Source organism: Egretta garzetta, unplaced genomic scaffold (genome assembly GCF_000687185.1).
Source record: "Egretta garzetta isolate BGI_Z169 unplaced genomic scaffold, ASM68718v1 scaffold258, whole genome shotgun sequence".
NCBI lineage: Eukaryota > Metazoa > Chordata > Aves > Pelecaniformes > Ardeidae > Egretta > Egretta garzetta.
Window position 1 is genome coordinate 115,891 of NW_009260413.1, and position 16,877 is coordinate 132,767.

Sequence of the window (16,877 nt, forward strand, 5' to 3'; positions counted from 1 at the left end):
AAAACACTCAAGGCTGTCATTTCAGTTGCGTATTTATGAGCCACTGAAGAGTTACATGACTGCTCTCAAGCACATGGGTAAACTGGAGGCGTTCATCTCCCATGTGAACAAAATGAACGTATGTAGATGATGAAACCGCATCCAGGCAGACACAACTGTTGCTATTGCTTTTCGTGACCATCTCAGAATGGAGTGTGCAGGAGTGACAGTGCTCTGGAGGCATGTGCATGACTGATCCAAATCCTAGAAAGCTGACTCGGTCCCTCCCTGTGACCCTTCCTGGTAGTTTAGCGTTGGATCTCTGTTTGTTTTTCAAGACTTCACCTCTTCGCAGTCTTGATCAGTGGAAAGCTCCACATCGGACAGTCCAACCTCCATTGCCATAATCAATGAAATATCTGAATCGCTGCTGACTGCTGGCTCCTGTTCATCTGTGAGGGTAGAAAAGACAGGAAAAGGGCATTATGGTCAACATATTACTCTTTTTTAGTTCTGCAGATGGGACCCAGAGGTTTCTCCACCACTGAGGTTGTGCTTAGATTCCAAACTTTGCTCTTATTCAATATCTGTCTAAAGCATCTCAAAAATACCAGAAAGTTCAAACCATCAGTAGCAAGAAACATGGTGACAAGGAGCCTGGATGGGTAACACTTTCTTCTCCTTCTAATCCTCCCAGGGGTCTCCATCCAGGCCCTTCATCTCCACGACCTTCTTGCCACAATCTGAGCACTTCCCTCCCAGCCCCCTTTCACTTCCTCAACCCTGCATCATCCTGCTCTCCCCACAAAGGCAGCATGTTAAGGACAAAGTCACAGGCAGCTGGTGGAGTGAGTCAGCCATCAGGAAAACATTTCTAACAGGAAAAAAATCTGCCCTAACCCTCATTAGGGGACAGAAGCTCTGTCAGTGGAGACTTTGAAGAGGGTGCTAGGCTAATGTCTGTAAGGAGCAACATGGGTGTTGTTAGTTCTGCCCTCAGGACCAGGCTACCTGCCTTCTCTCATCCTTTTCCAGTCTCTTTCCTATTCACCCTTTCCTCTGATTAGCAGATACCTTGCAGGTTCTTGATCCAGGCCGAAGGGATCTACCTTAATCCACCATGATCCCAAATACAGTAAGAGTCAGATTACTGACTTTTGCCAAACTGCAAATCCCATCAAAACTCCAAGCATAGGAGGAGTAACTTGTTTTTGTTTTGATCCCACAGCAGGTACTATGTGTGTATTTAGTAGCAGATAAAGCAAACAGTTTTAAAGGACTAAAAGCTAATTTTATTTCAAAAACAATCAGAAGAAGCAAAGCACACTGGGTCTCTGGGGATATCACAAAAATCCCATAGGTGGCTGACACCCTGAGAGAAAAAGTTGATGGTTGATATTTTCAAGTGGTTTAATTACAGTGGCGATATTTATACTGTAACAATACAAAGTATTTAAATCTGTGGCAGTTTTTCTTTTACATATTTTATTTTTCAGACAATAGAAGCCGACCTTGATTGATGCTAAAAAGTCTAAAAGTTGAATATCTAAGAATTAATAAGTAAGAAACATTACAGAGGAGCCAGGAAAATAATAACTCCTCACAGTTTAATTATTCACTTGAAGCTAAGTGAGCACAATTAGTCTCCTCTCAAGAGCTGCATGATTTTTAAATCTGTTTTAGAGAAAAAAATATGTATTTACTTGTGCTGGGATTAGACGTCATGTTCTGCGGTGAAAGCCTGAGCGGGGTCTGCATTATTCAAATTGAAAGAGCCAGTGCTTTCCTTTACAACCCTTCCCAATTTTCACCATGGATTATTTTTATACTTTCTTGATTGCAAGATAAATAATTAATGCACACAACCTCTTTATAGCTCTGTATTTTTTTCCTATCAATATGACAGTAGTAAAACATTTCAAGGCATTGCTTCTGACTATAAATGGAGGTGGGGGAAGTACTTACGAACTGAATGACATCTCCTGCAGACTTCAGTGGGCTTCAATTACATTGAAATATTAGGTGAACTGCTAGATCCAAGAGCACAAAAGTACATCACATACACCTCCATCGACCTAAAGCATCATCTGTCGCGGTAACAGCTCCCCGAGCCAGAATGATGTGGTTCCCGACCACTGGATTATTTATCATTCCTCTACGAGTAATAGGATTTTTAAAAACAATGAAAACGATGCTTTAAACGTTGACCTAAGAGCAAGTTTATATTTGCATGATGGAGTTTCTGAGGCTTAGCCATGCTAAGGAGCCACTTGGAGCAGTCTTGAGAGAAAGGTGGTTTTCACCTGAGCTAGCTGCGCAGGAAAGGAGGATGGGCTGAACGGTGACAGCCCCGCACACGCTCCTTGAGGAGGCAGGCTGAGCTGCCAACACCAAATGTCAGAGCGTCAGATGAGAAGTGTTTATGGTGCTGAAATGTTATTTCAAGAATTGCTTCTTCTAGGGTTGCACAGGATAAAAAGACCTCAGCCGAGTTCAAGATGGGCAGATAGAACAGAGGCAGATTTACAGCTCACCTACCTAGCCTATGTACAGGAGCAACCACTTTCCAAACCAGCAAGCCTGAGTTCTACATTAAAAATCCTATACAACTGTTCAAATTCTCAGATCTCAGTCTTTCACAGTGTGGGCTTTGTAGTTTATCGTCTTTGTGACGGGAGTGCAGGTCAGTAGGAACAATGAACAAAGGATCCTAAAAATGCCCATGCCTGTGCCCTGGCATTGCTTTCCCAGTGCTGTGAAAGTGCCTAGAAACACGAATGCTCCACCTTCCTCACTTGCTAACAGTGCAGCGGTTCAAAATGACACCAAGCTGAGTGGTGCGGTTGACACACCAGAAGGATGGGATGTCATCCAGAGAGACGTGGACAGGCTGGAGAGGTGGGCCTGTGTGAACCTCATGAGGTTCAACAAGGCCAAGTGCAAGGTCATGCATCTGGGTCGGGGTAACCCCTGGTATCAATACAGGCTGGGGGAAGAAAGGATTGAGAGCAGCCCTGCCGAGAGGGACTTGGGGGTGCTGGTGGATGAAAAGCCTCAGCACAAGAAGGACATGGAACTGTTGGAACGGGTCCAGAGGAGGGCTACAAAAATGATCCGAGGGCTGGAGCACCTCTCCTATGAGGACAGGCTGAGGGAGTTGGGCTTGTTCAGCCTGGAGAAGAGAAGGCTGCGGGGAGACCTGATTACGGCCTTTCAATACCTAAAGGGGGCCTATAGGAAAGATGGGGAAAATCTTTTTAGTAGGGTCAGCTGTGACAGGACAAGGGGTAATGGTTTTAAACTAAACCAGGGTAGGTTTAGACTGGATATAAGGAAGAAATTCTTTACAATGAGGGTGGTCAAACACTGGAACAGGTTGCCCAGAGAGGTGGTCGAAGCCCCATCCCTGGGAACATTCAAGGCCAGGTTGGACGGGGCTCTGAGCAACCTGATGTGGTTAGCAGTGTCCCAGCTCACTGCAGGAGGGTTGGACTAGGTGGCCTCTAGGGGTCCCTTCCAACCCAAAACATTCTATAATTCTATGAAAATCTTAAAGCTACAGCCTGCCGCCTCAGCAGAGTGGGGAGAAAAGCTTGGACGCCACCATCCCTTACATCGTCCAGGGAAGGGCTCAGCACTGACATTTCTTTGGAAGACGCAGACAACACAAGGAAATTAAGGCATCCCTCAGCATTACATGCTTGCTTTTGGAGTCCTACTACTGGCCCCAACACACACGGGATGAAACATCTGGGAGGCTGCAGAAGTTGCACCAGACATAGACCAGCTGTAGGTAACTCTGGCTGCAAGGTCTACAGACTGCCTCACCGTGGCTCCCCTGTGGTGGTTTGGTTTTTTTGTTTTGTTTTGTTTTTTTTGGCTGGCTGCTCAATAATGTGAGCCAGCAGTTAATGACATTTGTTAAAGGTAAGCAAACCTCAACTAAACTGCAAGTGCCAGGAGCTTAGCCTGCATTCTGCATCTCTGGTTTTTAGATCCTACTTACAATGACAAAGCTCGTACAATCACACAGCTTCTACAGGAGATGCCTGACTCACCATTCAGAACTTCTATGACCTTTTTGCAAGTTTTTTGAAATCTGGTGTTCTTCTTAGAGGCCTGAAGTCAGGTGAGAAGCTCAACTTTCAGTGAAGATCTCAGCTTTCACTTAAAAATAAATGAATCTTAAGAAGTGAAAAGGAAATAAAGAGTTTAAAAAACCATATCCCTAATTTCTAAACAGATTTTATGTTGGAATATCTGACATGATTTTAGACGTTTGAGATTGGCAATCCTGTCTAACAACACACACTATAATACTTGCACCGTGTTTTATAGCCCTTCACGCCACAGGCATAAAGCCTTTTGCTTAATGAAGCAAAAGGCACATCCCAAGCTGCTTTTCAGCCTGGGCGCTGGTGCCTACAGCAGGCAACTGTAGACCTCCCTGCCACATTCCTCTCATGTCAGCGAAACGCAATACCCCACAGCACGCTGCCCACTTCCAGACAGACTTTTTCCACTTGCTTATATTCCCTGACACACATTCGTTTGAGCGGTGCAATAAACCAAACTCCTTCTCTAGCCAATATTAATTTAAATTTAATTATGCTAATGCAGGAAGAATATCACCACGTAGATACAGAACTGCCCTACATAATAGTGGTACAGCCCTCACTTGTTGCAAAGTTCATTAAGTGATGTTTATATTTGAGTATAATTGCAATCAAACAAGGATGAAAATAACTAATTACTCTGGTGCTTTAAAAACAGTAAGACTGAACACTACTAATAGTTATCTACTGCTGCTGCTGTTCCTAACACTTTGAGTAGGTCTGTAGATGTTGTATGCTAATAAATATTCCAAAAGAAAAAGATCAGACGATGGGTTTCCAAGAATTTGATATTGTTTGCAAGAGTCTTTGGAGAGACCTAAGCATACAACAGTGAGTGAAAAGTTCATTTACAAAAACGTTGCTCTACCACGCGTAGGTAAGCATACAGGCACGGGCACAGATCGAGCTGTACTTGTAATGAGCCGCCCAAGGATGAGGAACAACCTGATGTACCTGTGGTGGGTTTTGCATGCACGGAGGCCTCGCTCCTGCTCACCCCTGTGCTCCTCCCAAGGAGGCCACTGCTGACACTGGGCTCTGATGTCCCTAGGACATAGGCATGGGGGTCTCCTAAAATTGCTCCTGCTTGCCCCAGAGGCTGAGATTTCCCCTGAGCTCACAGAGCTGGAAAAGCTGTGGAACCCCATGACTGGGCTAAAAGGTCCACAAGCAATTTGCATCTGGGAAATCAGCAGAAAAATAAGAGCACACTAAAATGTTACCCGGCAAAAGCTTCTCAGCATTGAATGCATCTAAGGTTTGTCTAAGATGACAGACTTTTTTCCTTCTCTGGACCTTCAGGTAGCTCTCTGCTGTTACACCCATTTGTGAGTAAGCAGAGAAGTATCGACTGTTACATGTCAAACGAGAGCTGCCACCAAGTGTGTAATTCATCTACTGAAAGCGTAACTAAAGCCAGCAATCTCCTATTCTTGTGGATTAAAAACATGGGCCATGGCAATAAACTATTCAGCTGGGAGTCCGCCTCCCTTCCCTCATTTATTATCAGCTCTCTGTGAACTAATTCAGCATATTCAGTCCTGCTCCACACAAAATTAAACGGTTGCACAGAGCTGTGCAGCTGCTAATGGTTTTCTTCACCTCATGAAGGTCACAGGAATCAAGAGGGTAAGAGAAAGGTGCTACCGTGCTCCTGACTTAGGTGTAACCTATTTGCCTAGCTGTAAAGACTTGAGCATTTAGCACAAGAAACAAGTCTGGTTTTGCGCAGATCTTCCGTTCTTGATGGTAGATGCCCAGCTTTGAGGAGTAATGAATAATTATTGATTTCTTCCTCTAATGAAATGCTGTGAAAAATTTATCAGTTAGTAGCCCATCCTTAGCTGGCAGAAATTGTACAGCGGACAACGGGAGTCTGTCTGAAACCCCATTTTGACAATAAATATACAGCAAAGCTTGGACTTGATTTCACTATTCATTTCACATTCTCACTGCTGTGAAATAGAGCTTGTTGCAGAACTTGTCATTTTCTGAAAACAGAACTAAGCCAAAACATGAAAACCCTGGTGACAGGTATGCTCTCAGAGCTAGACAAATACCTAAAATTTATGTGTTAGCGTGAACCTTATTCCAGTCTGGGGCTCACTTCTACTCAACAGACATTGCCTTCTGTCAGATGTGTCTAGAAGCATTTTGCTCCAGAAGAAACCAGAAATGTGACCATCTCCTGGAGCTCTGAGGACCCGAGAGGAAAATATATCCAGGGTCATTAGAGTCATTGATATGGGACCTTTATCAAAATGGATTCTGCTCAACGTGAAGCCACAGCGAACTGCCAACGCAAGCAGCGTTGTTCAGATTTTGCCTCCCATATCAGAACAACCAGGACACTATTCATCACATTTGATTTATAACAGGGAGAGAGAGACATTTCTAGAGCCCTCTGTTTCTCTTTGTCTGCCCAAGAATGCACTTTACCATTACAGAGTTTATTGCTCCCTCCTATTGCAGCCTTGCACAGCGTTGCTTTGCTGCTTATGTCTCAGAGGAGGAGCATGGTTCCTCAAATGGCAACTCCTTCTACAACAGTACCAACCAAATTTATTTTATCGCTAAGACCCTCTTCTTTAAAACTGCTACTGACTCTTAAAATTATTCTCAAATTAATCATCCAATACTACTTCTCAGATAATTTTATAAGTAATTCCTTCGATATCAGCTTGATAATTGTAACACTTTATAACAGGCTGTAACTGCACTAAGAAAACAACTGAAATAAAACACACAGAAGAAAATGCCTATAAAATCTCTAATGCAAAAGAAGTAGTGGGAATATGTTTGAGGAGAAAGGGTTATAAAAACTGGTGATACTAATGCAGTCCTTATGTACACAGAGGCTAATAAAATGGATGAAGAAGTCTGGCTGGCTACAATTGAGAACAAAGTACTGGGGAAATATTTTATTGCTGTTCCCTAGCATCAGAGAGAGACTTACCCAAGCAGCAAGGGGAAAAAGTACTTGAGCATGGCAACCGCTTTTGGAAGAAAAGGTTAGAGTCTTTTCCATAAATAACAAGCCAGAGCTCTGTGAATGTACTAACAGCAATAGGGCTTCATCCAGAGGATAAAGCAGATGACGTCTGAAACACATGGCAAAGAATACCCAAATCAGCACTCCAGGAAGAACCAAATGCCACAACCTGGCAAGATTCATTCAAGACAACATTTAAAAAATGTGTTTAACTGGATCAAACCCCTAAGCGGTTGAGAGACTTGATAGATGGGCCTGGATATGACATAAACCACTAGAGTCCCTCCCAAAGCAAACTTGGTTTTTTTTCTTCTTATTGACTGAAAAGGCAAAAAAATTTCTTCCCTTAATCTTTCTCTAGGATATATGTTTTGAGAGAACATACAGCATCTCTTAATGGAAAACAGCCAAAGCCGTAGCTCCCTGTCTTCAAACATCCTGCAGTACGAAGGGGTAACATCATCACCATCATTCTAGACAGGAGCTACTGAGATGGAAAGACACGACTCTTCAAGGCATTCACTGATTCTGGGTGCCCAGTTAAGACACCCCATAAACCTGATTTTTCAGTTAGAGCATTAACCTGGACATTGTATGCCCCAGGCACACCTTCTACTAAGTTCAGCTACAGCTGTAAGTACTCAGCGCTTCTGGAAGTCATATCCCAGTATCTCAAGTCAAGCATCAAAAAAAAAAAGGGAAATTATTAGTTATTCAACCAATTTTATGAAGCCTAAACTTGGAACATGTTGTATTTAAGCAATAAACTTTAACACCAGTTACCTGAGAAGACATTATGTGTTTTGGCAAGACCAATAAACTCATTTTCATAAATAGCATAGAAAGAAAGTATCAGCACCCAAATGCTCTCTCCAAAAAAAGGGAAAACATCTGTCCAGAGAAGGACATATGATATAAAACACACGGAGCAGACAGCAAACACATTTGCAGGAAGCCGAGCAAAAGGGGAAGAACGCATACCAGATGTTATTGCATGGAGACGGTTGGACCCGATTGGCTGGAAAAGCCAAGCATTTTTTTCATTTTTTATATATATCTATATATCTATATCTATATCTGTCTTTAACGAGCATACACTAGCTCCTTGGGATTTTGTCCACGAATCAGAACACAAGGCCTTTGAAATTCACAGCAAGTATTAACATTATTTTAGGAGTCAACACTTTGGACATCTGTCTTCTCTGAGAGGCTGGCTGACGTTTTGGGAGCTCTTGATCAGCTGTCTTAGTGGGGAGCTGCCAACCCTCCCTGTGATACAATGAACATGCCTCTGCCAAGTATGACACAAGGAAACCTAGTATTTTTGCTTTCAGAATACTTTCTTCTTTCTCTTTGCTCTCACGGGTCATGCTCATCATGTTCCTGCCCTGGGACCAGCAGGGAAACTCCTTTTGTGGCCTAGATTCTGCAGTATCATTTTCTCTTCCCACGACTAGTCTTTCCTATTGGAAACTCAGTCAAAATGCAACCAGAAAGATTACCTGAAGAGTCAATGGAGTCATCGTGCTAAGGTCTCTAGCACTGATCTCTATGCTCTCATATCAGCTAATCCCCATATTCAAGGTCCTTCACGATTTAGCTGCACATCTGGTCTTATTCACTACAGAATATTTTCTTCCATCTTTGACTGACACCATTCTTCAGTCCCACACTCTCCCCTTGTTTGATTGCCAGATGACAACCACCCTACTTCCTTCACAACAGAGCATCCAGCCTCTTAAACCTTTGCAGAGCTGCTTTTCCTTTCTCCCTCCAAGCCTTCCCGCTGTCTGGAAGGGGAGAGTGACAGCAGGATGCTGCTGCACACCCTCCTTACCGCTCACCACCGGCCATCCTCGGTGCCCAAATACTGTGCCAGATGCACCTCTGGGCAGGCCAGCACATTCTTCTGCTGCCCACAGTAAGTTTCAGAAATAAATCTGAAGGCATTTCATTCAACGTACAGCCTGCTAGAAACAATTATTATTTAGAACGTGCAAAATTATTCATGTGTTTGATTGAAAAATCAGAAAATGAGATCTCCCATAAAAAAGGAAAAGATTCAAAAATACTGAACACAGGGCTGTAACTACATGACAGTTTTGATTCTTGAGTACCTTAGCTACCTTTGGTAATATATTAAATAATCAAAGATCTTTAATTCTGAAAGAATTCTGCTACTTCTGGAAATACCCTACTAGTTCCTACATCCCTCTAAGAATCCTAAGAAACATTAAGTTTTCCATTTCATGTTAAACAAAAATAATAATTCAACTCTTCACCAAATTCACTCACAAAAATGTCTCTTAGGCCCAGACTGAACTAAAATCACTATTATCGTGCAGTCCCCAGCACTGCTACAAACACTTCATGTGCAGGTTATTATTTTCTTGTCATTTCTATTATTCTTCCCTTTAATTTCTCTGTATGCAGACCAAGTTTCTGACTTAGCTGAAGTATGGTTCCATGTGCCAGCAGCATGACCAAGCAAAGAAGCGGAAGCCCAGCTCCCCTGCCCTAGCTCACTCTCCTGCCACCTATCCTGAGCCAGCTCTGATATTCCTTTGAGTGGCCAGGGAGTTGACTTAATTTAAGAAAATATCTGCAAACTACCTTGGAAACATTTTTTGCTAGGCTAGCAACTGAATGGGTTGGCTCCGTCACAAGGTGAGTGCTGCAGCCAACTTCAGGAAAGAAGAGAGAAAGAGGGAAAGGGACAGGAAAAGGGACAGGGAAAGGGAAGGAAGGTGAGGCAGAGGCAAGGAGGGCACACCCCACCTCCCCCTTGCATTCAACATCTGCAAGCTGTCCCTGCAGTACCATGATGTTACACATCTAAAAGGTCAGGTGTGGCATGGGGACTACTTTTTTGCTTGGTTTTACTCAGCAGCTGCTAAATGACCAGGGCTCCTTGGTGTTACTGCAAAACAAATAGCATTAAGTGATAAAGTTAAAAAAAATCATGCTTCATCATGATAACGGTGTGTAAGGGATGCTGCAAGGATTCTTCCAGTAGCCAAGGCGAGAAGTGTGGAGAGACATACACCCTTTGAGCCATGAGCAAACGTCTTTCATCGCACTGCCAGCCGTTTAAAAATCTGAAGGGACAGCAGGTATGTGACAAAAGTGGAGTTAAATGCTGTATGCACTAGCACGTGTTATACGCCATACGGCCTACTGGCAGGCTGTCATAATAAAGAGACTTTTACATCCAAGAAGTATAATCACACAATTTAATCATGTGCAGCTCGGTTTCCATGGGCTATATTGGTGACTGCTATTGCAACTGAACTTTCTTATTTATATTTTAAAAACCTGTGTCAGCAGTGTGCTCTGCTTCCTGCGAGCCTGAAAGGAGAAGGAAATTACAGCCTGACTCAGACATGTAACGTGCTGGATTGAAAGAGCGAAAGCGTAATGGTAAGAGAACCTTCAGTTCTGTTCTGTTCTTATGGAACATAGGGAAGAAACATCCTTTCACGGGGTGATTTAGAGATGTACTGGCCAACACCACACAAACCCCTCGGAGTGATCACACCGGCGAGGTATCGCAATACCCCCAAGCACAACACAATATTAAACCAGAAGACTCAACATAAGCCTGTGGTTTCCAAAAACCTTTTCTCTGTCTGATCATGCTGCAGAGCTGTGACCTCTCCTTGGGGGACTCGGTGGCAAAAGCAGCTGCACAAAGCCACCTGAGATAGTTCCTTCTCGGAACTGCAGATCCCTGCTGGCCCCACCTGCTCAGCAGCTCTGTTCTGCCCTGCTGTTTTGCACCCTGCTCCTGGCCGGGAGGAATTTGAAAAGGGATGCTCAACCCACAGGCACCCTCCTTCCCACTGTGGCAACCAAAGAGCCCGTCCCAGAGCACCTGTGGCTGGGTGGTGGCTGAGGCTCAGCAGGACCTGCTGGTACACAGCAGGACCTGAGGGAAATTGCAACCCATCGCTATGATCTCTGCCCAACAGCTTCAGCACTGTTGGATCCTTCAAAGGCACTCAGAACCGTGTCCCTCCTGGGAAGCAGGAACGCCACCCCTGGCACTCAGGGGAATGCAAGAAGGAGCGTTTGGTGCTTCAAACAGCAACCCACCAAGGGCACACAATGGGACTGGGATACGAAAGTGGACAAGGCTGTTGTAAGAGATCTCATATTGCTACAGCTTTTCTTCAAGGATGCTTCAGCTCATGTACAATGAGGCTACCAGCCAGCAAAAATCTGCACGGGGGCAATGAATTCTGAGAATTTCACGTGAAACGTAGGCTGCTGTGACAAGCAGAAAAAAGAAAAAACAGATTTCTGCCTAATCACTACGAACTGCTTCTGCAATTGCAAGTATGCACACAGCTGTAAGAGAAAACGACAGCTTGCTTTAAAGACAACTCCTGTTAATTTTTGAATGAGGGGGTTGGAAAAGTTCATGTTAGTCTGGCTGAGTTTGTCTGTCCTGGCAGCGTGTGCATGATTGTCAAGTCTGTCTTGAGCATAAGCTCTCAAAACCCCTAGGTCACCAGCAAAGCACAGTACTGAGGAATCAGATACTGAACTTTTAGGAGCAGGAAATTCACAAAAATCCTTGCGCAAAGATGTCACAAAAATGCCTGTGCATATACTAGAGGATTTAATGAGAAAACTCACAAGGTGGTGGCTGAAAAGCTCAACAGCGGTGGAATTACTTGAATAAAGTGCCTGTGTATCTTCTCTCTCTCTCTCTCATGCATGGTCTTGCCTTCCTTTCCAATGCTGCTAATGCTGGGTTCCACCTGAAATCTCCAGGACATTTCCAGGATAAAGGGGATATAATAAATAATTCACTGGCCCAGCATTTCCTGGGCTCTTGAATTTTGTGCATATTGCTAGGAACCCCTTCCTCACCATGCACATCAGTGATAGTGATGCTTGGCTGAAATTTAATTCCATTAGAAATGCCCATAATAAAAATTTCACCCAGGGGTGTCTCCTTATTAGATATGAAAAAAACGCACACAGTAATGAAGCCAAAAGAGAAAAATCCCACAGCGGTGGTGGAGGAACCCGCGTATCGGATATGTCATTTTTACTGCTGTCACTAGCAAAATACAGCTTTTAACAGTGCAACTTTTACCTTAAGGGGAACACAGTCTCCATTTTTGTTCAGTATGTGGAAACAACGTGCCTGGCTCCATTGCAGCAACAGCTCCAATGCCCGGAGCAGGGCACAGCTGTGGGGCCACCACGCCTGCCAAGCCTGGGCAGGTTAGTACGGCATTCAGCCGTCATCCACCCACACAGCTTCAGCATCCTCCACACTACGCAAGGGCTGCCCACAAACAACAGACATGTGCAGAGACCATAACATTGTGTCAATGCTTTTTTTTTCCGCCTTCTGACACCTCGCAGGGAAATCAGTGTCTTGCTTCCCACCAGCTACATATGCGCTTGCAGGATTTGACCGTTCCTAGTCTCCCATCACATGCTCATGCTCCTACAGGACTATCAGGTACGTGCTCCCAAAAAACTGGGAGACATTTGAGCAAGGTAGGTTAAAGATCAATTGTTCATAAGTCCATGAAAACAGACAATACATGACAGAAACAGCCAAACAACCCAAAGAAAGTATGTTCTTGAACTCTACAGGACTGTCCAACCTTATTTGAATTGGACAGCTTAATTATATGTTTTGTCACAGGCCATGGCTTATCTACTTACTGTAGTTTGAAAGATAAAGATTGATTTAGGTGCAATTCAGCTGTAGAAAAATCCACTGTACAGCATCTCGGTGACTCTGTAAGAAATCCCCTGTTTAAAAGCAAAGCGCATGCTTTACGGTCTTGCAAACTCCACCAGGTACTGGAAGATGTCTGGACGGTGTGGGATCATCAGCAGTACAATATTCTGCAGACAGGTCTGATGCATGTATTGGAACAAAGTAAGAACCTGAACAGATGACTACAGCCATACCCTATAGCTATACTATTTCTGCTATGCCAAGATGGCTGCATAGGTAAATAGATATTTTTCTGAATGCAGGGAAGGGATGGTTCAATCGGTTAGCCAAGCGCTTATTATGTCTACACAAACCATTTAGGAATTAACAGAATGATCAATTAAATAAAATAAGAACATCCAGTTTTCCATACAGAAGAAACAATTTCAGCCATTTATATGTGCATTAGCAATGAGGAAAAATAATGTGTCGAGCTGAAGTGTCACCCCTTAATTTTATTGGAATTGCAGTAGTCTAGATGCTTTTAAAGTAACATATTCTACTAATTTGAATCTCCTGCCTATGGGCTTCTTAGAGCATCCATACACTTCTTGTGTGAGGCTCCTAGGATAAGTTGAAAGTTCTGCAAGGAAGCTTTCTTTAATATTCAGTTTTGCAGAATCTTTACATGAGGAAATTTCACCCTAATTGAAAACAGTGTACATTTAATTTCTAGCGCCCTGTGTTCAGATGCACTCTTGGTCAGTCCTTGTGTCTGATCCCCCCTCATACATACATGGAAAGGACAGCCCTGACCTTCACTGAGCTCTGGGAAACCCTTAGGATGAGTCACTACCAACTGCTGGAGCTACCATAAATGTCTCCTTTAAAGCAAGTAACCTGAAATGCTCGACTGTTTTCAGATGTTTCATCTTCTCTGGAGTCTAAGTGACAATGTTTTAAAACAACAGCAAGAAAGGGCGGGTGGTGCAGAAACCACACTTCAAAGCAGCTTCAGTAGAACCGTTTCTTTAACACACGTAGTATTTCTCATTACTTACAGAGGAAGGCTTAGAAGATGTGCACTGGAAGGGATGCCCTGGGTAGTTGAGTCTACTCTCCGCTACTGTAGTGGCTGCCCGATATAATCCCTTTCAGATTTGCTAGCAATTAGCATCATTCACTGTACAAGCTCCCCAGCTACTTAGTTCATCTCTTTGCCAGTGCAGAACCGCAGCCGGATGTCAGTTAAAAGCTATAATAGCTGGTTTTCAAAAGAGCCCTTCATGCAATACCAACCCACTGAGATTTAATTTTTTTTTTTTTTACATCCTATGATGACAGATGAGTTCAGCTGCTAGCACTCCTTTCTCTTAAACCTCACAAGCCTATCAAACCTTGCAACACGTTTTACATTCCAGTGTTAACCATGCAGTTTTTGAACAGGAATTATTCCAGCTCTGATCTTTCCCGCAGCCTACTCAATAGTTTCACCATCAGCAACATTTTCTACCTAGGGTTGTGGCTGGTTCTCTGATTGAGAATTGAATCTGGCAGTGGCCACAAACAGAAACCTCCCTATCAAAATGTGAACTTTTATACTTAAGACTTCCCCACATGAGAGTTTCCCACTCTTTGGATGGTCCACGCAGCAGGAAGGTCCCTGTGTGCCACTGGGCAGTTGCAAGCAGAATATGCCTTGTGTCAGGCTGTGGGTCGGCATTTTGCACAGGGTGCAAAGGGACTCAAACTGCTGCTGACATTTAGGGATTGGCAGGTGGGATATGACATTGTCAGCGATAGTATAATCTATAAATCTTGTATAACTGTGGCTGAGTACTAGCAGAAAGAGTAAAGGAGATCTATGCAAACAGCAGGAACATTTCCCAGGCTTTCCTGCAAACTTAAGCAAAGTCTATGCATAGTTGTTTTTATGAGAAACGTGGCTCTTTTCATTAATTTAGAAATCAGACACACAACCCCCCCAACAGATACTGTATCAAAACCTTTTCTTTTTGGAAAAATGAAACTTCTTAAATGCCCTTTGGATCTCCTTTAGGTTGCTTTTGCAGCTTGCTTAAAGGATTGAGCAATATTTTTGATGTAATCAAAAGCATTCTATAGGAAAGAAAAATAAGCACATTTAAAACTCATCACAAGCACATGAAATGAGGATTAAAATACGACTAGGAGGTATAGAGAACCACTGTCTATTTGGAACAGAACTGCCAAAAATGTTATTGTTTCCTGCAGCAGGGCTAGTGCCCCGGATAAAATTCTAACAAGCTCGGCTGTGTATATTAATGCACATTCACAGAGAAACACATACTGAGTACAGAACAACAATTGAAAAAGGTCAACAGTTTATGTCTTGTTATGTTCATCTAAGAAATTTTAAATCAGTTGATGTCCTCTTTTAATTGGAACATTTCTTTGACAATGCTGCAATAGCTCAACATTTTTGGTTTTTCCCATTAAAAAAGAAGTCTTTGATCAGCCAGGCCAGGCCTGCTACATTTGAATCATGTCTGAAAATGCATTTATAAAAATGCCTTACATACAGAAGAAAAAAAAAAATAAAGTCAGCCTTTACAAAAACTGAAACCAAAATAACAAGCTTTTTGAGTTAAAGATTTTAAATTAATTTAATGCGTCTCCCTCTGATCCCCTGTCTCCTTCCCACCTGTCTCCCTTTCCTCTCAAAATAGGCTTCACAAAAAAGAACATAGCGCAGTTTTACTTGACCTGGCTCCTTGACCCAAGATGTGAAACCAGCAGTTTTGTCTCAAAGCAAGCCTGAAGCAAGAGTGCAAGCGTGCTCCTTCCTTAATGAACTAGCGCATTTTGCTTTCCTTGTGCATGGTTCATGCAAGTTCACATGACAAAAAAACCAAAGCGAGCTCCATTTTTTTCCTTACAAAATGCTAGATGTGGCAAAACCCAGAGAGAGGCAACCAGTGCAATAAGCAGCAGGGCTAACATTAAAGAGGGAACTCAGTCTCACTAGAGGTCACTGAAGGTGCCTGAAGGGCACCTCAGTCCTAGCACCCAGGATAATATCTCACTCGCCAAATGCCCTTGAAGGCCTGGGGCTGGCTGGTAGGAAATCCAGTGGGGACATCAATAGAATACAGTCTTAGGCTATAGAAGCCTAGGGCCATTTGGCATTTCCTTTCAAACAAGCTTGCAGTCACAATCTAGTTTCAAGTGAACAACTTCTGGCATCAGAAAATCCCCTCCAAGCCACTACTTTTATCAGGGACTCTTGCCAAAATGCTCACGAGAACACGAGAAAGGCCAAGACCAAGACAGCTGATTTCAGAGTTTCTTCTTGGACCATTGGAGGAGAAAGGTCAATTTAAGTTTCAACAAATTGCAGCTGGAATTTTACTAGAAAATATGTTCATTGGGTCTCTTGGACACCACCACCACTACCAAGACCTCCCTAACACTCTGCAAGTGAAACTCAAATTGGAGCAGAGTAATTTTAAAACACTGTTTCTTTGCATTAAAACATTTTATCTCTGTTTCAATCTTTTCAGCGCGTATATATTCCCGTCCCACCTTCTTTTGAGTTCTGAGCATACACACTCTTCAGAGAGGCAGAAGAGATATTACCCTATGCACCAATATGTACCTGGAAAAGTAAAAATAACAAAAGCTTTCTGAAAATCTGGATGCTAACCATATAACTTCAGAAAATATAAATGCCTGTGCACTGGTTCATTATTATTTCCCTTGGGAACACGACTGTAAAATTAGAGTCAAAAATTCATGACACTAAGTTCGGTTTTAACCCCTTCCGCCTTTCCTTTTCCATTCAAGTTCTTCAATTTCAACTCCTCTCATTGAAAAGTAGTAGTTTCCAGAAGGTTCCCAGGCAGTTCCAGAAGAATATTTAGACCTCAGGAACTTTTAGAAAAAATTAAAGATTAAAATATCGTTACATTATTTATCTAGTCTGGAAAGAGGGCTTTTAGAATGTGAACATAAATTTACAGTAAATTTTCAGTTCTTACAAGGGAAATGGACTTGAATCTTTCAGTCATAATCGGGCAAAACCTGAAGGATTAATTTAAAAAAAAAAAAAAAAAAAAAAAAG

General features: G+C 42.9%; 1 protein-coding gene across 1 annotated transcript in view; it reads right to left on the reverse strand.

The window, feature by feature from the left end:
• Window positions 1-312: 312 nt before the first annotated feature.
• Window positions 313-16,877, reverse strand: part of RNF150 (ring finger protein 150) — a 58,917-nt gene continuing 42,352 nt past the window's right edge. The window contains exon 7 of the mRNA XM_009643651.1: window positions 313-431. Within this exon, the coding sequence (XP_009641946.1) occupies window positions 313-431 (119 nt within the window). The remainder of the gene's footprint in view (window positions 432-16,877) is intronic.